The following is a 19,302-nucleotide window of genomic DNA, read 5'->3' as shown; positions in this document are numbered from 1 at the left end:
CCTCCTGATGGAAACACAAAAGACAGTAGTTACTAGAGGTGTAACGGAACACAAAAGTCACGGCTCGGTACGTACCTCGGTTTTGAAGTCAAGGTTCGGTTCAGTATGGTACTGTTCTCAGTTAAGCGTCGGAGACGCCGACACAAGCGGGGCAGGAAGAGGGGAGTGCTACAAGCTAGGCTAAAAGCCCGTGCTAGCAGGCCACCGTTACCCAGTCTCTTGCTAGCTAACGTGCGGTATCTGGAAAACATGCTGGACGAGCTAAGGGCCAGGATTACAACTCATTGGCAAGTTAGAGAGAATTGGTATCTAATCTTCACCGAGACCTGGCTCTCAGACAAAGTGACAGACTGAGCCATTCAGCTACAGACTCACTCCGTACACAGAGGAGACCAGACTGAGCCATTCAGCTACAGACTCACTCCGTACACAGAGGAGACCAGACTGCCGCCTCCGGTAAAGTCAAGGGTGTTGTGTGTTTATCAACAACTTGTGGTGTGGAGATGTACGGAATGTTCATAAGCACTGTTCACCAGATGTGGAGTTTTTACTGCTGAGATGCCGTCCCTTCTATCTACCGAGGGAATTTACTGCTCAGCGAACTGTATGAGGTCATCAGCCGCACCCCGCCAGTCAGGTACACCACATGCTCGCTCTATTGCATTTAAATCAGGCAATGAGACGGAGTACAAAGCTGCAAAGTATGGTCTTGAAAAAGCCATGGAGCGGCGACAAGGCAGTACAGAGTGGAGCTGGATGGCTTCTACTCCACTGCTGACTTTGGGCGGATGTGGCAAGGCCTGCAGCACATCACTGACTACAGGACCACCACCAGCACCATCAGCTCAACAGACAGCTGGATGAGCTCAACACCTTCTACTCCCACTAGGAGACCTCACCACAGAGAGGAGGCCCTCACACACCAGGAGCAGTAGTAGTTACTAGGGGTTCGCTGCTCAAGCTGCTGCCCCCGGGACCCGACTCTGGATAAGCAATGGAAAATGATGATGATGATAATATGGGCGAATGTTGCAGATTGCAAGTTCTCTCTCTGTACTTCTCATAACTTCTGGGTCACAATGTTGGGTCAGAACACACAGAGAAAGAGTTCAACGGATTATTCCTTTAGACCCTGGGTCAGACGCTGCAGAGAGGAGATCCGCGATCACAGGTTTGATTATCACTGTGTTTCAAAGCTTTGTTTTCAATTTGAATCAATGAATGGTTCAGACGTTCTCTCAAGTTACATCAGGACTCTGATGTTGTTATTGTAGGTGATGTTGTATTTGAGCTGTAAAAGTTACACTGAACTCTGAAAACTACTAATCCTGAATCGTTCTATTGATCAGAAACGTAGCTAGAACCCAAATAATTGCATGATGTACCAAACAGAACTGTACCGCTCTGGGAACCTCTGAGATCTCCTGGTCCAATACGCTGTCAGTTCATACAGATTCATTATTACATTTCTTTTTTTTTATTAGGATAATTTTGGGGATTTAAGAAAAAAAACGTGAAGAGTAAAGAACATGAAGTGATCACGATAAAGAAGTCAAGCTTCATCTCAGGAGCGATGGATAGCAACAGACAGAAACATTTACATTCTGACCTCTGATCAGCAGACTGGGCTCCACCTCTGAAGTTCATAGGTCTGTCCATAGACCAGTCACTCTTGAAGGACACACAGCTGGGTCCAGGTCCAGGAGAGTCTGGTTTGTCATGTTGGATCCTGATAGAATCACAACAATGTAAAATGCCTCAAAAGATTACAATTTGATTTTTAAATGTTTTAAAGACTGAAAACAACAAACTGTGAAATAAATTATTACTGTTGTCCAGCTTTGAACGTTATAGGTCTATCCATAGACCAGTCACTCTTGATGGACACACAGCTGGGTCCAGGTCCGGGTCTGTTCAACACAACACGCGCACGCACGCACGCACACACACACACACACACACACACACACACACACACACACACACACACACACACACACACACACACACACACACACACACACACACACACACACACACACACACACACACACACACACACACACACACACACACACACACACACACACACACACACACACACACACACACACACACACACACACACACACACACACACACACACACACACACACACACACACACACACACACACACACAGATTGAGACTGAATAATGATGGTGCAGTGATTTGAGTCATGGACAGTTAGAGATCCTCATGTCACCTCTGAGCTTTGGTCTGGCCGCCATGTTCCCCTCCCTCCTCTCTGCTCGCACTCTGATCCATTCTGCTCAACTCACATCAGCTCACACACACTTTCACCTGGAGAGAGAAGACTACATTTATTATACATCCCAACATGGCCGTTTTTAGTGCTTTAAATAAAAACAATTAGGTTACATGACTGTAAAACGAATAATCAGTCGCATTTTCTGTTATTCAAATCGGGCTGTAGACACTAGAGTTACATATTTTTTGTAAGGAAACATTTTTGAGACTAGAATTTCGTTCCTGTATCTGTGGGAGCAAGTGGCATAACTTTAAAACAGTAAAAGTTTAGTATGATTACGTGCTTTTAGATGATTTAATTATTTGCCGAATGTATAAAAACAGTCGATGTGACATCACTTCTGGTGCACACTGGATTGTGGGTCAGAATCACCCAAATAGCATACTGTTTTCAAGGTAGTAGACATCCGGGTATTTCTAACCATACTAAATCTGACAACAAGAATTGGGACATCTTACATCTTTTCTCTGTTATACTAAATAGTAGATAGTCTACTGCAGGGGTGCCCATTACGTCGATCGCGATCGAAGGCATTCTTAAAAAAAAAAATGTACTGGCTCAATATAGGCTCCTAATCTTTGAAGGCCGCGAACAACTTTATTTAAAAAAATAAACAATTGACTGGCTCATTACAGGCCCCTAACCTTAGTAGGTAGGGGGGGCTCATTACAGGCCCCTAACCTTAGTAGGTAGGGGGGGGGGGCATACAGAGATCTGGCACCAGTACATTTTTGATATTTTTTTAATTACATTGTTCATGGCTACGAAGATCAGGGGCCTATATTGAGCTATATAGTATTAAAGAAAAACTTCACAGAGAGATTTGTAAATTTTTTCTTTCTGCTTTTTGGTAGTTCTGTGTCCCCAAATTATTCCAGAAAATAGTACTAAATAGCTCACATAGGACACAGCTGATTTAGCCTTAGTATTCTTCTCAAAATGCACCAGATTGATACATTTTACTTTAAATGTTTCACATTTTTCTTCCGGGGGGCATGCCCCCGGACCCCCCTTAAAGGTCCTGAGTATTACCTTAAAATTATTTGTTTATCAATCAAAAGAAATATTACATGTTTTGTGTTGTAAGACGGACTCTCAGGGGGCCTAGGAAACCTCTCAGCCCCAGGGCCTACGAAACCTCTCAGCTCCAGGGCCTGATATGTTCTGCATTTTTATAGTAGGTAGATCTTCTTGACTTGGTCATTATAAAAGTAGCTCACAAGCTGAAAACTTGTGGGCACCCCTGGTCTACTGTGTGTGTGTAACTACAGCTGCATTTCATCGGTCAAGCCTGTGTTTATATGTGTTTACTTATCTGACAGCTGTAGTTACTTTGCACGTTCAGAGAAAATTAAAACAAAAATAATCTGGTCTAATTAATAAATTACATTGTATTACATGTGGAGCTACTCTGCAGTTTTAAAAAGTAGTTCAAACAAGTGTTTTTATTCTTCCTGTGTGAGCCACGTCAGACAATAACATGTTTGATTTGTTTCAAACGTCCTCTGTGTTCATACAGCTGACGTCCAGCAGATGGCGCCAGACTAAAGCCAGAAACAGAACATGAAGAGTGAAGTACAACAGGCCTGTAAACAACAAGTACTCACTACTACTACTATTGTTACACGGGGGAAACTACAACGTTTTACTACATTTCACTACAAGTATTATGAACAAAATGTCCTCCATGAGACAGCAGAAGTTAAAGACTTCACGTGAAGTGTTTCATTCACTGCTGATACTTTAATCTAACTTCAGATTTGACTTGTTGATCAAATACTTTGTGAGTAAAATGTGAATGTGTAAAGTAACGAGCCGTCAGATACATGTAGTAGAACAACAAGTCCAAAGTTTCCTGCTGAAGTGCTCAGCTCCTTTACTGCAGTCACCGTACTAACAGCACACTGTCAGAGTAGATTACCGCATCAACACACTCATATCTAGTACTACTAATGATAATATAACATTAACACAAAATGGAGGATCCTTGTTACCGGCTGTGTCACCTCCTTCGTCTCTAGTTCACTGAGTTTGGACACATTCCACCAGGGGCGTCATGCAAGCCCAAATTCTGGGACAACAAGAGAAGGGACAATGCGCCCATCACATTTATTTTAACACAGTTTTCGCCCACGTTGTCTAATGGTTGTAATGGATCTTTATTTTGAGATTTTCATAAGCCATGTAAAAGGTGATATGGGGGTCTAGTGGAATACCCCCCAGAAGATTTGTTTGTTTTTAACATGAAATCGAAGCATTCTGGTGAAGAGAATTTAAAGAAAGTCAACATTAAAGTTGAGATGGATAGTACAATGAGCAAAACAACATAACTTGCTAGCAGCCAGATGCTTAACAACTGGACCGAGGGACGGATGACCAATAGCTTTTGCTAATGTTATTGGGGTTACTAGACAAATATCTTGCTAAAAAAAAATAAAACATTTTTAATATAAAATCTGCCATTAAAGGTCTACTTCACCGGTGGGAATATGAAGGTGTATTGAATTCTGAGATCCTATGTAGTATAGATGTGCAAAGAAAATTGAAATTGGTTCATCCTAGCCTGAGAAAAGGCAGAAAGAGTGTTTTTTTTAACCCTATGACACAGTAAAAGACATCACAGTAATATTTACAAAGTAAGTTTTTTTTAACCCTATATTTCTCTTTCTGTGATGTCACGAGAAAGAGAAATATAGGGTTGAAAAAAACACTCTTTCTGCCTTTTCTCAGGCTAGGATGAACCAATTTTAAAATAAAAAAGCATATTTATACTACATAGGATCTCAGAATTCAATACACCTTCATATTCCCACCGGTGAAGTAGGCCTTTAATAAGAATAAGTTACACTTATAATATAGATAATTGAAACTACACACAAATTTAAAACAAATTATATATATATAAATTCTGATTTGATAAATCTGGTGTAAATCATCAAATATGATCGTTATCATAACTGAAGAGCAGAGTTGATCCCTTACCTTCAGCTGCAGCTTCAGAGGAGAAAATAAACTGTCACGACGTTCAGCTGAAGTTGAAGCAGGAACTTCCCAGAGACGTGTTGGAGTTAAACATTAACCTGAGAACTGAGACACTATGGAGGAAGGCTGATGTTATAATGGCAGCAGATAAAGGTTTAAGATTGAAGAGGAAGATATGTTCATCAGTAGGTTTTAACCCTGAACTCACTTTAACTGAGCGTTAGTTACTGTAGAAACTCAGTCACTCATCATGTGTGAGGTCTTCATGTAGTGACTCACAGGTTTTCTATCTCATTTGAAAGTTAAATTGTGTTGAAAATGTGTCTATGAAATATGATTCAGCAGGTGTGAGCTATCAGAGAGGTGTTTAGTTATACATTAATCTGAGTGAGATAAGATGGGTCAAAGTACATGTTCTAGTATTTTATTGTCGTTATATTGAGGGTTGGACAATATAATGACAACACAGGAAGCACTCCCAGAGACATGGAGACATTTAGAAAGATTTAAGACGTTTAAAAACTGAGACATGAAGTAGTAAATAGTAAACTAAAAACATTAACAATTTAAGGCACACAGGTTTTACTATTGCATGATGAGTTCAGATAGTCATCAGTGTGTGTGTGTGTGTGTGTGTGTTTGTGTGTGTGTGTGTGTGTGTGTGTGTGTGTGTGTGTGTGTGTGTGTGTGTGTGTGTGTGTGTGTGTGTGTGTGTGTGTGTGTGTGTGTGTGTGTGTGTGTGTGTGTGTGTGTCAATATTTTTGGTTATGAGTAGGACGGTGAATGAGTCGGTATAGGCTATGCGCACCGCAACTGTGGCAGTGCAGCGTTGTCTGTTGGGGGAGATAGACAGTCGTAATTTAGCCTGCTTGTTTTTTTTTTAGAGGAGACAGAAGTTATGAGAGACGGGGAGAGCGAGAGCGAGCGAGAGAGAGAGAGAGAGAGCGAGCGAGCGAGCAAGAGAGACAGACAGACGAACGGTAGCCTATAGGCCTACAGTTGTTTATAAACAGGCAAAAAGTGTCATATAAGTATGCGATTAATTTAGAGTAATTAATCACAGAGCCTGTAATTAATTAGATTCATTTTTTTAATCGCTTGACAGCCCTAATATTAAGTCATTGTTTTGGTATTAACGTATTCAATGCCTTTGAAACTTCTCAGGAATCTCAATATTTTTCATCATTATTAAACGACAGACGGACGGACGGACAGACAGACGAACGGACAGACAGACAGACAGACAGACAGACGGACGGACAGACAGACAGACAGACAGACAGACAGACACACAAAGAAGATAAAAGCAAACAAGAGTCCATTCAGTTCCTTTTAAAAGCATTTTAATGGCTTTTTGCACATATGTAACAGAGAAAGGGGGAGAGAGAAAGTCTACGGGTGCAGATCCAACTACTAGCAGTGACCCCCAGTCCACACAACACACCCATTACCTCATCTTAAAATACTCCCCAAAAATACCCCTCTAACCCCCCCTAAACCCACCCACCCACCCCACACCCATCGTGGCATTATTGATTGTGCAATATGAGGAAATATATCTTTACTAAGCTTACAGTGACAGAAGAATGCACACTATATTCATCAAATCGCCAGATAGATTGTAGCAGATAGAAAAAAAAAATAAAGAAAAAAAAATATTTCAGGACCAAGTGTTTTTTTTCAACCAATGTTAAAGTCCAAGCCCCACCCGCCCAAAGCAACAGCAGTGAGTAAAACAAACACACCTACATTTATTTTTACACTTTGGGGGCTATTCCACTATTTCCTGGGCTTGTATGGAAGTTAATTCATGACAAAAATTCAAATCAAGCACATAAAAAAATGTGTGGGTGTTATAGTATATTTTGCCCAATTAATCGTCTAACAAGCAGAGCATTGATTTTTTTGGGGGGGAAATTAACCCCAAAACTGCTGTGTTGTTTTTTTGTTGTTTGTTTTAAAGCTCACTGATGTTGTGGTATTCGGGGGTCCTAATATGTCAAGTATGGAAGCCCACAATGGTCACAATGAGAATTGTTCTACTAAGATTGACAGGTTAAATTTGCTTATGAGCTATCGAACGCGTAGGTTCTGTAACTCAAAACATGATGTCAGGTAAGTGACAGTGAGGCATGTAGTCCTCAAGTTATGAAGAAAAATGTCCCAAACGTTTTGGCACACAAAGGCAAACAAAACTATTGAAACTACAGCATGCAAATTCAAAGAAAATATGCGATAAAGAGGCTGTTAAAAAAGTCTAAATTCTGCCCTTAAAAATAGCCATGTTTACAAATCTGTTTCTTCACGCAAATTTGCATTTTATATTTCTTTTAATTTTTTGTCATTAATTGACTTCCATTAAGGGACAAGGAACTCTCACGTCATTGGTCGAAAAAAAAACCCTGAAATTTCAAAATAAAATAAAAAAAATGCTGAAAGCCAACAAGCAAAGCGACCGACTGACTAAATTTGCAACATTTACTCACTTCCAATAAATGCTTTTTTTTTTGTTATTTTTTTTTTAATATGAACCGATTTCGTCCACTTCAACAGCAAATGCTTTAAGTAACAATTTTTAGTTTTTATATACGTACATCTACGTCTCCATTACTTGTCAGACTAAATAAACCTTAAGACAGAAAGAAAAAAATACATTTCGGAAGGTAACATATAACATAATCAAAAAATAATAAGAAGTGGGCAAAAACTGTAAATCAAAATGTATAAAATAAAACTTACTTGATGCTTTAAAGCAATAGTGCGTAACTTCTGTCTCTCCCCCTCTCCTCCCCCATGAGGAATTTATGAGTAATTACAACAACACTGTCTGTCGGTGCATCGCCATCTACATGAGGTAAAAGCCTTCAGTGATGGCGCATGGATTTTATACCTTCTGCTGTACTCTATGTCCAGGTTTTTTCTTAGCAGTAGAATCAACAACTGAAACATTTCTTGGGCTCTTCTTGGGGATTTTTTTTCTGAGCTCCTGCACCAGTGTCGGGTTGGGTCGGGGTTGGGGGGCAAGAGGGGGGGGGGACACCAGTTTATAAACGCTGCCATACTTTTGAATGTAACCGACAACGCATTTAACAGTATACTAAAAAAAGTTACGCACTATGGCTTTAAAGTTTGTAATTAACAAACATTCTTACTGGTCTTTAGTTACTTATTGTCATTTCACCATCAGAACTCCTTCACTCAGAATTGTTAATTGTACACATTGTTTTTTTTTAAAGAAAGTTATTATATTCAAACAAAGCTTATTTTTTTTTACGGATGCTAGGTCTTATTAGTATAGCAATAATAATAATAATTCTATTAATAAAAAGGTGGAATTATTGAACACAGGTTTACACATTGTTTTTGTTATACACAAGTTATACATACAAGTTCTCAAAGCACCGCAGGGTAACGCTCCAAATTACAACCACTTTTATTATTTCTTTTTTCGTTCATCAACAGATAACTGATGATACATTTTGCTTTTCACAGGTTTTATTGCACAATTTTCACAATTTTAACCGACTTAAAAAGCAGACTTGTTATGTATTCAGTGCACAAAGCTCCAAGTGGTTGTTTTTTTTAACTTTGAATTGCAATTTCTTTTCTTTTAAGGTTAAACTTGTGTTAAAATGTGTCATATTTGGCTTTTTCACAGCATGATTTTGAAGGTTTTTTTTCATACTATCCCATAGTAGTTGAAGACATTTCTATGGAAGAGGATTAGGGCCAAACATAAGAAGAGGACTCTACGCACTCCAAGAATTAAGTCGAAAAAAATAACGATTTTTTTTTTTATAACGATATTGACTGATTTGAAATTACGGGATCAAAACACATAAGCAAAACGTTATTAAAAGTGTGTGTGTGTGTGTATATGTATATGTATATATGTATATGTATATGTATGTATGGATGTATATGTGTGTGTGTGTGTGTGTGTGTGTGTAAGACAGACAATGGGCTACACAACCTAATTTTGACTGAAAGCAGACGTCCTCTAAGCTCCACTGATAACTGCACATAGAGAGCAATGTTATTAGTGGAGCTCAGAGGACGTCTGCTTTCAGTCAAAATGAGGTTGGAGCCCATTGTCTGTCTGTCTGTCTGTCTGTCTGTCTGTCTGTCTGTCTGTCTGTCTGTCTGTCTGTCTGTCTGTCTGTCTGCCTGCCTGCCTGCCTGCCTGCCTGTCTGTCTGTCTGTCTGTCTGTCTGTCTGTCTGTCTGTCTGTCTGTCTGTCTGCCTGCCTTATGACCAGAGCAAAGATGCATCGTTTGGGTTTAAATAACGTTTTACTGAAGACTTATTGATCCTGGAACTTTACCGCAGTCTGGAAGTGTCTAGTTAATTCTCAACTATGAAATTTTGACTTTATACTTACAGTACATAGTGAAAAATGACTCTAACGCTCTTCCATACATTTTTCAGAAATGGAGAAGTGTAATTCTTCAGAGGTTTACCCTGCTGTGGTCTCAGTTTTTTCCCACTACAGAGGGATACACGTCATCTTGCAAAGACAAGGCCTCGCAAAAAAAAAAAAAAAAAAAAAAATTAAACGAAACAGGAAACAGGAAACTACCTACAACTTCCAAAACAGAAAAAAATAATTAAAAAAAAAAAAATAAAATAAAAAATTAAACTGAGACGACTCGGGAGCGTTAACACAACCCACGACAAGGCAATAGTCGACGAAAAAAAAGCCAGAAAACAAACATTAGGAGAAAAAAAAAGAAAACACAAATAATAATAGCATTAAGAATAGTAAGAATAGTTATTTTATTGTGGTAACTTCTCTATATGGCGCGTGTGTTGACATCGCTCGGCGATCAAAAAAAACTCTTGGCTTTTATTTTGATGACATTAGCTGCCTAAATAGTTTTTTTTTTTGCAATTTTTTGCGATTTTGCGAAACCCCATTTTTGAAACCTATTCCCTCTCCGCTTCAATCTGATCTCAAAACATTTTCTTATACGTTTTTTCCTGCTCTTCCATATCGTACAAAAAAATACCAAACAGAGGATACAGGCAAGGTGTATTTTTGATGTTTTTTTGTAGCTGTTATGTTTGTATTTGTGTTTGTATTTGCTCTGAGCCGAACCCCGGACGTTTGATAGGCACAGAGTGACAGAGTTTTGGCTCGGAGCTTGCATGCTGGAGTCACGCTTATTTAAGAGAGAGAAGAAGAGAGAAAGAAAGAGAGAGAATAAAAAGAGAGAGAGAGAAAGCAGCTGTTTGGGGAGATTTTTTTTTTATATATATATACAGCTCTGGAAAAAGTTAAGAAACCAGACCACTCCAAATGTTCAGTGTCTCTTGTTTTACTATTTATAGGCCTATGTTTGAGTAGAATTAACATTTTGGTTTTATAATATAAACTACTGACAACATTTCCACCAAATTCTAATACAATTTGTTGTCATTAAAGAGCATTTTTCATCAAGTAATTTAGAGATGAAGATTTAAGACAAATCCAGACTGGTCTCTACATTTTTTCCAGAGCTGTATTTGACATCAAAGCAACTGCTAATGCTGTAACTACAAGAATCGTTAATTTAATTAAAAATTAAACACTAACAAAAACGATTGGTTTAGTGTGTTTTTCTGTATTCCTCCTTCTTGAATTGTACATACAGTAAAGATTGATGATATAGATTCATTGGCATCAGATTGAAACGCATTGATGCATATACAGTACGCTTTTATTTTGACATTGTCTCTGCACGTCTGTGAATGACAATGTAATGTTGTACATTAATGGCTGCTAAAACTGCATTTACTTTATTAATTTAACTCACATTTTTTTATTAAATTTTTTTATTTAAATTTCTCGCAATTGAATTTTTGAGCATTTATTCTATTCGTTAGTACAATATCAGTTGCTAGGACATGGACTTTCTTGAACTTGAACATATTTATTTAACCGGTTATGGATCGATATAATGAGTAGCTACCCCAAACAGCACCACCGAAGAAGAAAAAGAAGAAGGAGGAGGAAGTAGAATTAAAGATCAGAATCTTATCGGTAACATTTCACAATAAAAGGTACCTTAATTAATGGCGAATTAAACCCTTTAACTAACCATAAATTAAAGCACCCTTATTTTGCAAAGCGCTACCATCTTATTTTTTCTTGCTAAACAGACTGAAGCGCTTCTCCTTGTCTCCTTTCTCTCGTTTGCCCGGGCTGGATTCGGCTGCTGTTGCCGCGGCCGCTGTAACCGTGGCTACGCCGGCGGGCAGCGTCTGAGCGCGTGCAGAAGGCGCCGGCGTGCTGTGGCCGCTCGGTGTGACATCATCGGACTTATCGCCAGAAACAGCGACGGAGATCGCCTGAATCCACGAGCTCATCTCCTCCTGTGAGACAAAGGGAAGGGGTTAAACATACTTCTTAGTGGTTCAAACACTCTCCCTGCGTTCCGAATCTCATACTTTCTACTATATAGTATGGTAGAAAGAAGATTTAGGATGTCCCGATTCTTGTGGCCAGATTTAGGATGGTTAGAAGTACCCGGATGTCCTACTTCATCGGGTCAAGATTCTTAGTGTTGAAAACTGCATCCTATTTGGGCGATTCTGACCCACAATCCGGTGCGCACGTGAAGTGACGTCACATCGACGAAGCCTCCATATGAAAACAAACGGGGATGCGACGGATATAAAAGCAAGAGGCAAGATCAAGGCGCAATGTTATGATGAAATAAAGAGTCCCAATTGTATGCCTACTGCATCCCAACTAGATTATTTTTATGGTCAGATGTAGTATGTAGAATAGAAAAAAGAAAGAGTATGCGATTCGGAACGCAGGGTCTACTTTATAGCCTTTATATCCAGGTGCTCATTTCATCCTGTGAGACATAGGGAAGGGGTTAGTCAATATACACTTGATAGTCTTTCCCTGACTATATAGCAGCACTGAAGTGACCTCCATGACACCACTTTGCCTCTTTATTTTTTGCTTAACATTTACTTTATATAGTTTATGCAATGTCCTTAGAAACCTAGTAGAGTAGAGTAGTTGGTTGTTTGTTGCATTTTGCCTTTTGTATTTGTATTAATTTTTTCAGTTGTGTGTGTTCTTAAAAACAATAAAAAATTATCCAAAAATAAAGTATTTAAAAAAAATATATATTGAAAAAATTAGGCTTTAGTCGTAAATACACTTGATAGAGATTCAATCAACCAACTATATATTTAATAATAATTATTCTGCATAATATGGGACCTATAAAACCTTTGTAAACCTGGTCTAAAAAAAGTAAAAATGTACATATGATATCACAGTTTGGTTTCTCAATAAGCGTTTACTTTTTCGTCCTGTAAGACCAGGAGAAGGGGTTAGTCCAAAGTCAAAAACTTCTCCTCAAAGTAGCTACGAAGAACTTTGAGTTGTTGTTGATTCTAGCGCCCCCCTTTGAACCAAAGCGGTAGTGTTTTTATAACAGCAGCGTCTTTTATGAAAAAGGCTTAAAAATGCAAAAACAACAAGAATACTAATATAGTTAAATAGGGATAGACGTGGAGGGGCACTTCCATAATGCTTACCAGTGTATATACAATATAAAGAATAAAATATATATATTTTTTACTTACTTCATCTTTGGCTTGGAAGAGATACTCGTTCCCGTCAGTAATCCTGTGGAAATAAGAGAATATATTCAGTTCTAAATCAGTGACTTCAGTTATGTGAAACATCTTCTTAATATTTAAACTTTACAGCTATGGAAAGTTTTTAATTTAATTCTCGCCCGCTTAGTGATTGCTGCGACTAGATTTCCCCACATTTATTGTTCAAGCACCGGTCAATTTTTAGATGTCTTCTTTCATACTAGTAGGGGAAGGTGGGGTGATTTGTGCATTTTGGAAGTTGCAAAACCCCTTGTTTCTAGAAAACCGTGGAAGAAATTGGAAATGTGACCACATATTTAAGAAGAGCCATCCATTTGACTCATCCTGTAAATAAGGGAGACACAAGGAATAAGATATAAGCACATTTAAGCTCAAAAAACTGTGTTTTGCCTTTCAAAGTAAAATTTCCATGATCAAGGTTTTTTGATTATTGTGTCTGAACAATTATAGACACGTCTGAAAACATTTGACACATGTTTTAGTGCTTTGGTATGCTACACTTTGAGTCTATATAGTTAGCACGATGTCAACCCTAAATTGCTGCATCATGCCTATTATCCAAAATTCTGGGGATGGGGTGATTTGTGCGCAAGGGCCTGGGTGAGTTATAAGTAAGTAAGTAAGTAAAATGTATTTATAAAAGCACATTTATGACAGTTTGCACTGTCCAAAGTGCTGTACATAGTGCATTCAGTAGGTAAACAATGAAGGTAAAATAACAATAACCAAAATAAAAGACGTAAAGCCCATACATCCACATAAACACAGATAGTAGTGCAGAGGTAAGTAAGTAGTGCAGAGGTTAATGGGGAGGAAACACCAGGGTGTACATATGGGTTTTGAGCCTTGATTTAAAGGCAGAAATGTAGGGGGAATCACATTTGTCAGGTGGCAGTTGGTTCCACAAGCACGGAGCAACTAGTGCAAAGTACATTTCTGAGAGTTGTGCCAGTGGCATGGCTGTATACGCTGGTCACCAAAAGAAAGTGATTGTCTACAGTAGCTCAGAAGAGAGTGACATCTCAATTCCACTTAACGACACCACTGATGAGAGTTCAGATGGCCAGAAAGATGATGATGGTGACTTTGTCATTGTGACAAAATGACGCACAAATCACCCCACTACGTGGGGTGATTTGTGCGACAAGACAACTTTTTTTCCGAAAGCTATATTTCTTAAACAGTTTATTCCAGATCCAAAGTTTTTATTGCCAGGGATGCACAACATCCTGAAATATATGTACATATTTGAGTTGGAGACATAACTGTCAAGGCCTCACTTTAAAATCACTTTGAGTAAAAAGTTGCACAAATCACCCCACCTTCCCCTATAAATCAAAAGGTCCAACATGTACTTTCAGGTGTTTATTTGACTAAACCTTGTCTGTTTGCGTCTGTATATTTCTCCTATACAACCATCTTTAACGGACATTATATCAACATTATTTTGTTTCAATACTCTGAACCAAAGATCTCAACTTCTAAAGCACTTACATCAACTAAACTTTCCATAATCATTCTCAGCACTATTCTGAAGGTTATTACAGAAGGATTTGTTCATAATATGTTGTTAATCGTCTGACTTATGAGACATTTCAACCCTAAACACTGAATCATTCTTGCACCATCCCCATCCTCACTTGAGCTTGAAGACGTGTTTTTTCTTCTTGTAGTCGAGGGCGACCTCACAGCTGGCCTCCTTCAGAGTCACGGGGATCTCGCTGTGGTACGGGATGCCCTGACTGGCACTCTTCTGGTCCTTATAGAAACCCATCTCACGCTGGTTAATCACACAGTACACGTTATGCCACGACCTGCAAGAGACGGAGAAAGTATTCGTATGTTAAAGAGCAGATTTCCAACTATTATTTTTTATTATTTATTACTATTTTTTATGCTGGAATTCCTGCTTTCAAACGGTTTTCAAACTTTTTTATTTTTTTTAATTTTTTGCACTTTAAAATAAAATTGCTGTGTTGTTTAAGTATGAGTGTATACGTGAGTGAGTGTCTGTCTGTCTGTCTGTCTGTCTGTCTGTCTGTCTGTCTGTCTGTGCGTGCGTGTGTCTTTCCCACCTGCTTGAAGCCTTCTTGTTATGCCCCTCCCACTCATGCTTGCGGTGCAGGAATCCCTCCAGTTGGGACGTAGGCGCGTCCTGTTGTGTTTTGGCCGGTAGGGTCGCTGCCTGGCTGGGTGCTTTGCCCTTGCGAGACGCACCGGGAGACCCTGTAGGACTGGGCTCCGAAACCCCATTAACCACCTCACCTCCTTCCGCTTTATCCTGGTAGAAATACATTGAGATAGTTTGGGGTTAGAGAAGGATCGTGGATGGATGGATATTGCTTATAAACTAATTTTGTTTAGGAATTGTAAATCAGAGCTGTTGCATGCAGAGCAGAGCAGAGAAGCTGTGGAAAGACTTTGAAACCCTCCTAAACTTTACCCCCAAACCGCCTCCTAAAAGAAATATGGTTTTATATTTACTCTTGTTTGGTATAAAAGAAATATGGTTCTTTATCTTTATCCTAAAAGAAATATGGTTTTATATTTACTCTTGTTTGGTATAAAAGAAATATGGTTCTTTATCTTTATCCTAAAAGAAATATGGTTTTATATTTACTCTTGTTTGGTATACTTTACCACTGCTACACTATATTTCTAAATGTATTTGCTCCTGAATCTGTACTATAAATACATCAATAAATAAAATAAAAGTTGAAGAATCCAGAAAAAAGTTGTTGTAAATACAACTTTGCATACCTCTCAAAGATGTTGAAATCATAAATCATGAATTTAAAGCTGGGGTATGTGATTTCTGATTGGTCAAAATTAACATGAGCTGTACACTTTGACCAATCAGAGCGACTGTTCTTGGCTGTTGGGACTGTCCATTCACTTTGGCACAACTTTGTTGGTGTAGAGCGTGTCATGGAGGGACCATAGGGGAAGGACCAAAGAGAACAAGTGGAGCGGTTGAGGTATTTGAATTCGAATCTCTATCCCAACTGCCATTTCCTACCCAAATCCTCCACCCCAGCTTTAAGATGTCAATGTAAAGTTAGAGGTCATGCTTGATTTCGTTAATTTGAACCTAAATCTTCCCTGTTTGTAAACCAAACTAAAACATAAAATAAAACATTTTAATTTACAATATACAACTAATGCAAACCTATCTTGAACACTCAACAAGAATTTAACAGCCATTTTAAATATAAATGCATTATCAAGCTTTAAATAGTGTGAGCTCAGCGCTGGATTGAGGTTCTGATTAAATAAAGACCATTGGCAATGCATATTAAACAGCACAGATAGATAACACATGGTCATATCATGCAAAAGGTTTTAGGACATGCGTTAAAAAAAAAATCACAAAACACCACTTCATTACACACACACACACACACACACACACACACACACACACACACACGTTTGACAGTGTGAAGAAATAGACAAGGGAAAAGGTAGAAGCTAGCACATGGAAAGAAGACAGAAAAAAACTCAAACAATTATCAGACAAATTGCTTGGATGTCATTATAGGGGCATTATCATGAGTATTGGTAAAGAGAGGGGGGTAGAGGGAGGGGATGCGATTTGCCTAGTATCAAAAAAACAAGATTTTTAATTTAATTTTTTTTTTTTGCACACCACACCCACTCCAACCGGATGCTTATTACCCTGTTTACTGAGCGTCTTGGAGGAGAGATGGACGGATGGTTGTTGCTATGGGAACAGTTCAGAAGGGCTGGACCAATCCCGGGAGGTTTTACTGAAGGGCTGCAAGAGCTGGGCTTGATCCTGGGAACTTTTACTTAAGAGTCTGCAATAGCTAGACCGTACCAAAGATTTTTATTTTGGGGCTTGGCAACTCTAGATCAATCCTGGAAGCTTTCATTTTGAGTTTGTTTAAAAACTAACCCGATCCTTAGATTTGTATTTGGGGTTTTAGCAACTCTAGAATCTCTGCAACCAACTTCCAAGGGACTTGAGGTCTGCTGCAACACTCAGCTCTTTTAAATCGGGTCTGAAAACTTTTTTGTTTCCCTTTGAACTTGTAATTTTAATTCTAATTTTTAAAAATGTTTTATTGCTTTTATTTGCTTAATTTCTATTCATGTTTTTCATTAGTTTTTTTAATGTGTGCTATATACTTGATGTATTTTAATTTTGCTTCTGTAAAGCACTTTGAGTGGCCTTGTGTCTGAAATGTGCTGAACAAATAAACTTGCCTTGACTTGCCTTTTGTTAAGAACGTGAAAAGAGCTACGCTGATCTTAGGTCCTTGTACTTTTATTTAGAACTTGGAAAAAGCTAGACCGATCTCCGAAGACTTAATGAAAAGGTCTGCAACAAGTGCTAGACAGTACCTAATTATTTTATTCAGTGCTATGCCAATCTAGACCGATCCTTGAAACTTTTATGTAGCACATGGCAGAAGCCAGGCCAATTCTAGGAACTTTTAATAGTTTGGCAAGAGCTAGTGTGAGCATTTATTGGGCAGCACACACACAAGGGATCTACTAATCCTGGGAGTATTTACTTAAAACTCAAACAGTGTTGGGTAAAATCTAATAATCAAAGGCTTGGAACTCACCAAAAGACGATCAAAATCTGGACCAGTTTTAGTAGCTACTTAAAGCTTAAAGTTATTTTTTAAGTTTTTGGGGAGTTTTTTTTATCCTAGTGACATTCACTGAATAACTGAAATAGACTAATCCCAAGGGTAGTTATATTAATACAGTTTATCAAAAATAAAAGGCTGTTCCAACTAGGTTTAACCCAATCTTAAAAATTGCAACGCATTGCTATGTACCACAATAAAAGCCCTGTCAAAAAAAGGTTTTGTTTTCATATACCCTGGCAGTTTTTTCATTATAGACCTTATCAGAAATTGTCTTTGTGAGTCCTTTTCAAATGGAGAAATAGTCAAACCATTGTTTCAAAATACGATTTCGATTTGAAACCTATTTATCGTTCAGCCCTAATGCACACCAAATAATAATACGCAGAAGTTTATATCTATATATATAAATTAATATATTCATATGCATATGTGGCCAGCCCCAGGGATGAAGAAATCGGTGAAGAAAAACATGAGGACAAAGAAACACAACATTGACAGAAAAACTTAAAAAACTGAAATGCTAAAATGGTGGTGACAGCATGCAACACACATAAAAATAACACACAATATATGGATAGAAGTCACAACTAAACATGGATAAAAACACATGGACGGACAAACCAGAATGGGTCAGTATGTGCACCGATCGGTTTATTGGAAAGAATGTGTGTTAGTCAGGGAATGAGTTGGATGAATGGACATGCAACAAAAAAGAAACATAGAAATTATAACAATGAATGAACCATTAAAACAACAGTGATAATACAATATGGTGGTTGCAGTGACACAAGATTCTAACCGTGGAAATATAATGGAAGAGGATGGATGGATGGTCTTACACACACATACACTCAGACACGCACGGGCACACACACGCACGCTCGGGCACACACACAAACACACACACACACAGGGACAATGCTTATACATTAATGGAGTATCAGTTTAAAATGAAGTGGTTGTGGAATGATTTTGGAGATGGATTAATTCGTTTACACATGTATTAATTAATAATTTTTTTCCTGGAATGATTTAATAACATTTTTGACAAATATTTTTCTTTAGTTTAACTTTTAGATAAGTCTGAATGATCCGAAGATCACAGAAATAACACGTATGATACTCGAAAATATCAACGTTAAATATATACAGTATAAGTGACATTATACAAATTATATTTGATATTTGATATTAAATAAATTAAAGTTCAAGTTGAGAATTATACTATTTCAATCATTGTCTTACCGTACTGTAAAAAAAACAGTTTGATTATCTTAAACGCAACAACCTTTTAATTGGTATTTCCAAATTATAAACTCTAAGCAATTAACTATTTTGGTCAAATGTCATTATTCAGTACAAGAGAATGCATGTGTCATATGTTAAATGAGTGGAACTTTCCATAGAGCGTATGTTGTATGTGTGATGGAAAATGTGGTGGTCATACACATACTGCACTCTATGAAAGAAAATGGAAATGTTGAATTTGGGAATGATTTGGGAATGTTTACACACCTGGGGCAGGTAGATTAATTTCTTTAAACAAATGTTTATTTTGAATATTTTTAAATACTTAATTTTTGGATTATTATTTTTTGAACACAAAATTACAACTGGAAAAGTGAACTTTTAAAAAATATATTAGGGTATCTATTTAGAAGTATTTCTGCCTTATAAAAAAATACTTTAGAAACTAGCATTGTTAATTTCAATTCTTGCATCTGTGATCGATAGCATTTTAAATAATTTAGAAATGT

At 37.9% G+C, this 19,302-nt stretch overlaps 1 protein-coding gene across 1 annotated transcript in view; it reads right to left on the bottom strand.

Moving 5' to 3' along the window:
• Positions 1-9,738: 9,738 nt before the first annotated feature.
• LOC307257519 (spectrin beta chain, non-erythrocytic 1-like) overlaps positions 9,739-19,302 on the bottom strand; it is a gene marked incomplete at its 5' end in the record, with an annotated part of 66,372 nt that continues 56,808 nt past the window's right edge. Inside the window, 4 exons of the mRNA XM_080036781.1 lie at positions 9,739-11,648; positions 12,885-12,927; positions 14,561-14,734; positions 14,996-15,201. Of these exons, the coding sequence (XP_079892907.1) occupies positions 11,415-11,648; positions 12,885-12,927; positions 14,561-14,734; positions 14,996-15,201 (657 nt within the window). The 3' untranslated portion in view covers positions 9,739-11,414. The remainder of the gene's footprint in view (positions 11,649-12,884; positions 12,928-14,560; positions 14,735-14,995; positions 15,202-19,302) is intronic.

Source organism: Ammodytes marinus, assembly GCF_949987685.1.
Source record: "Ammodytes marinus genome assembly, chromosome: 11".
Taxonomy (NCBI): domain Eukaryota; kingdom Metazoa; phylum Chordata; class Actinopteri; order Uranoscopiformes; family Ammodytidae; genus Ammodytes; species Ammodytes marinus.
The sequence above is the reverse complement of the archived record's forward strand: the minus strand, read 5'-3'. Positions and strand labels throughout refer to the sequence as shown.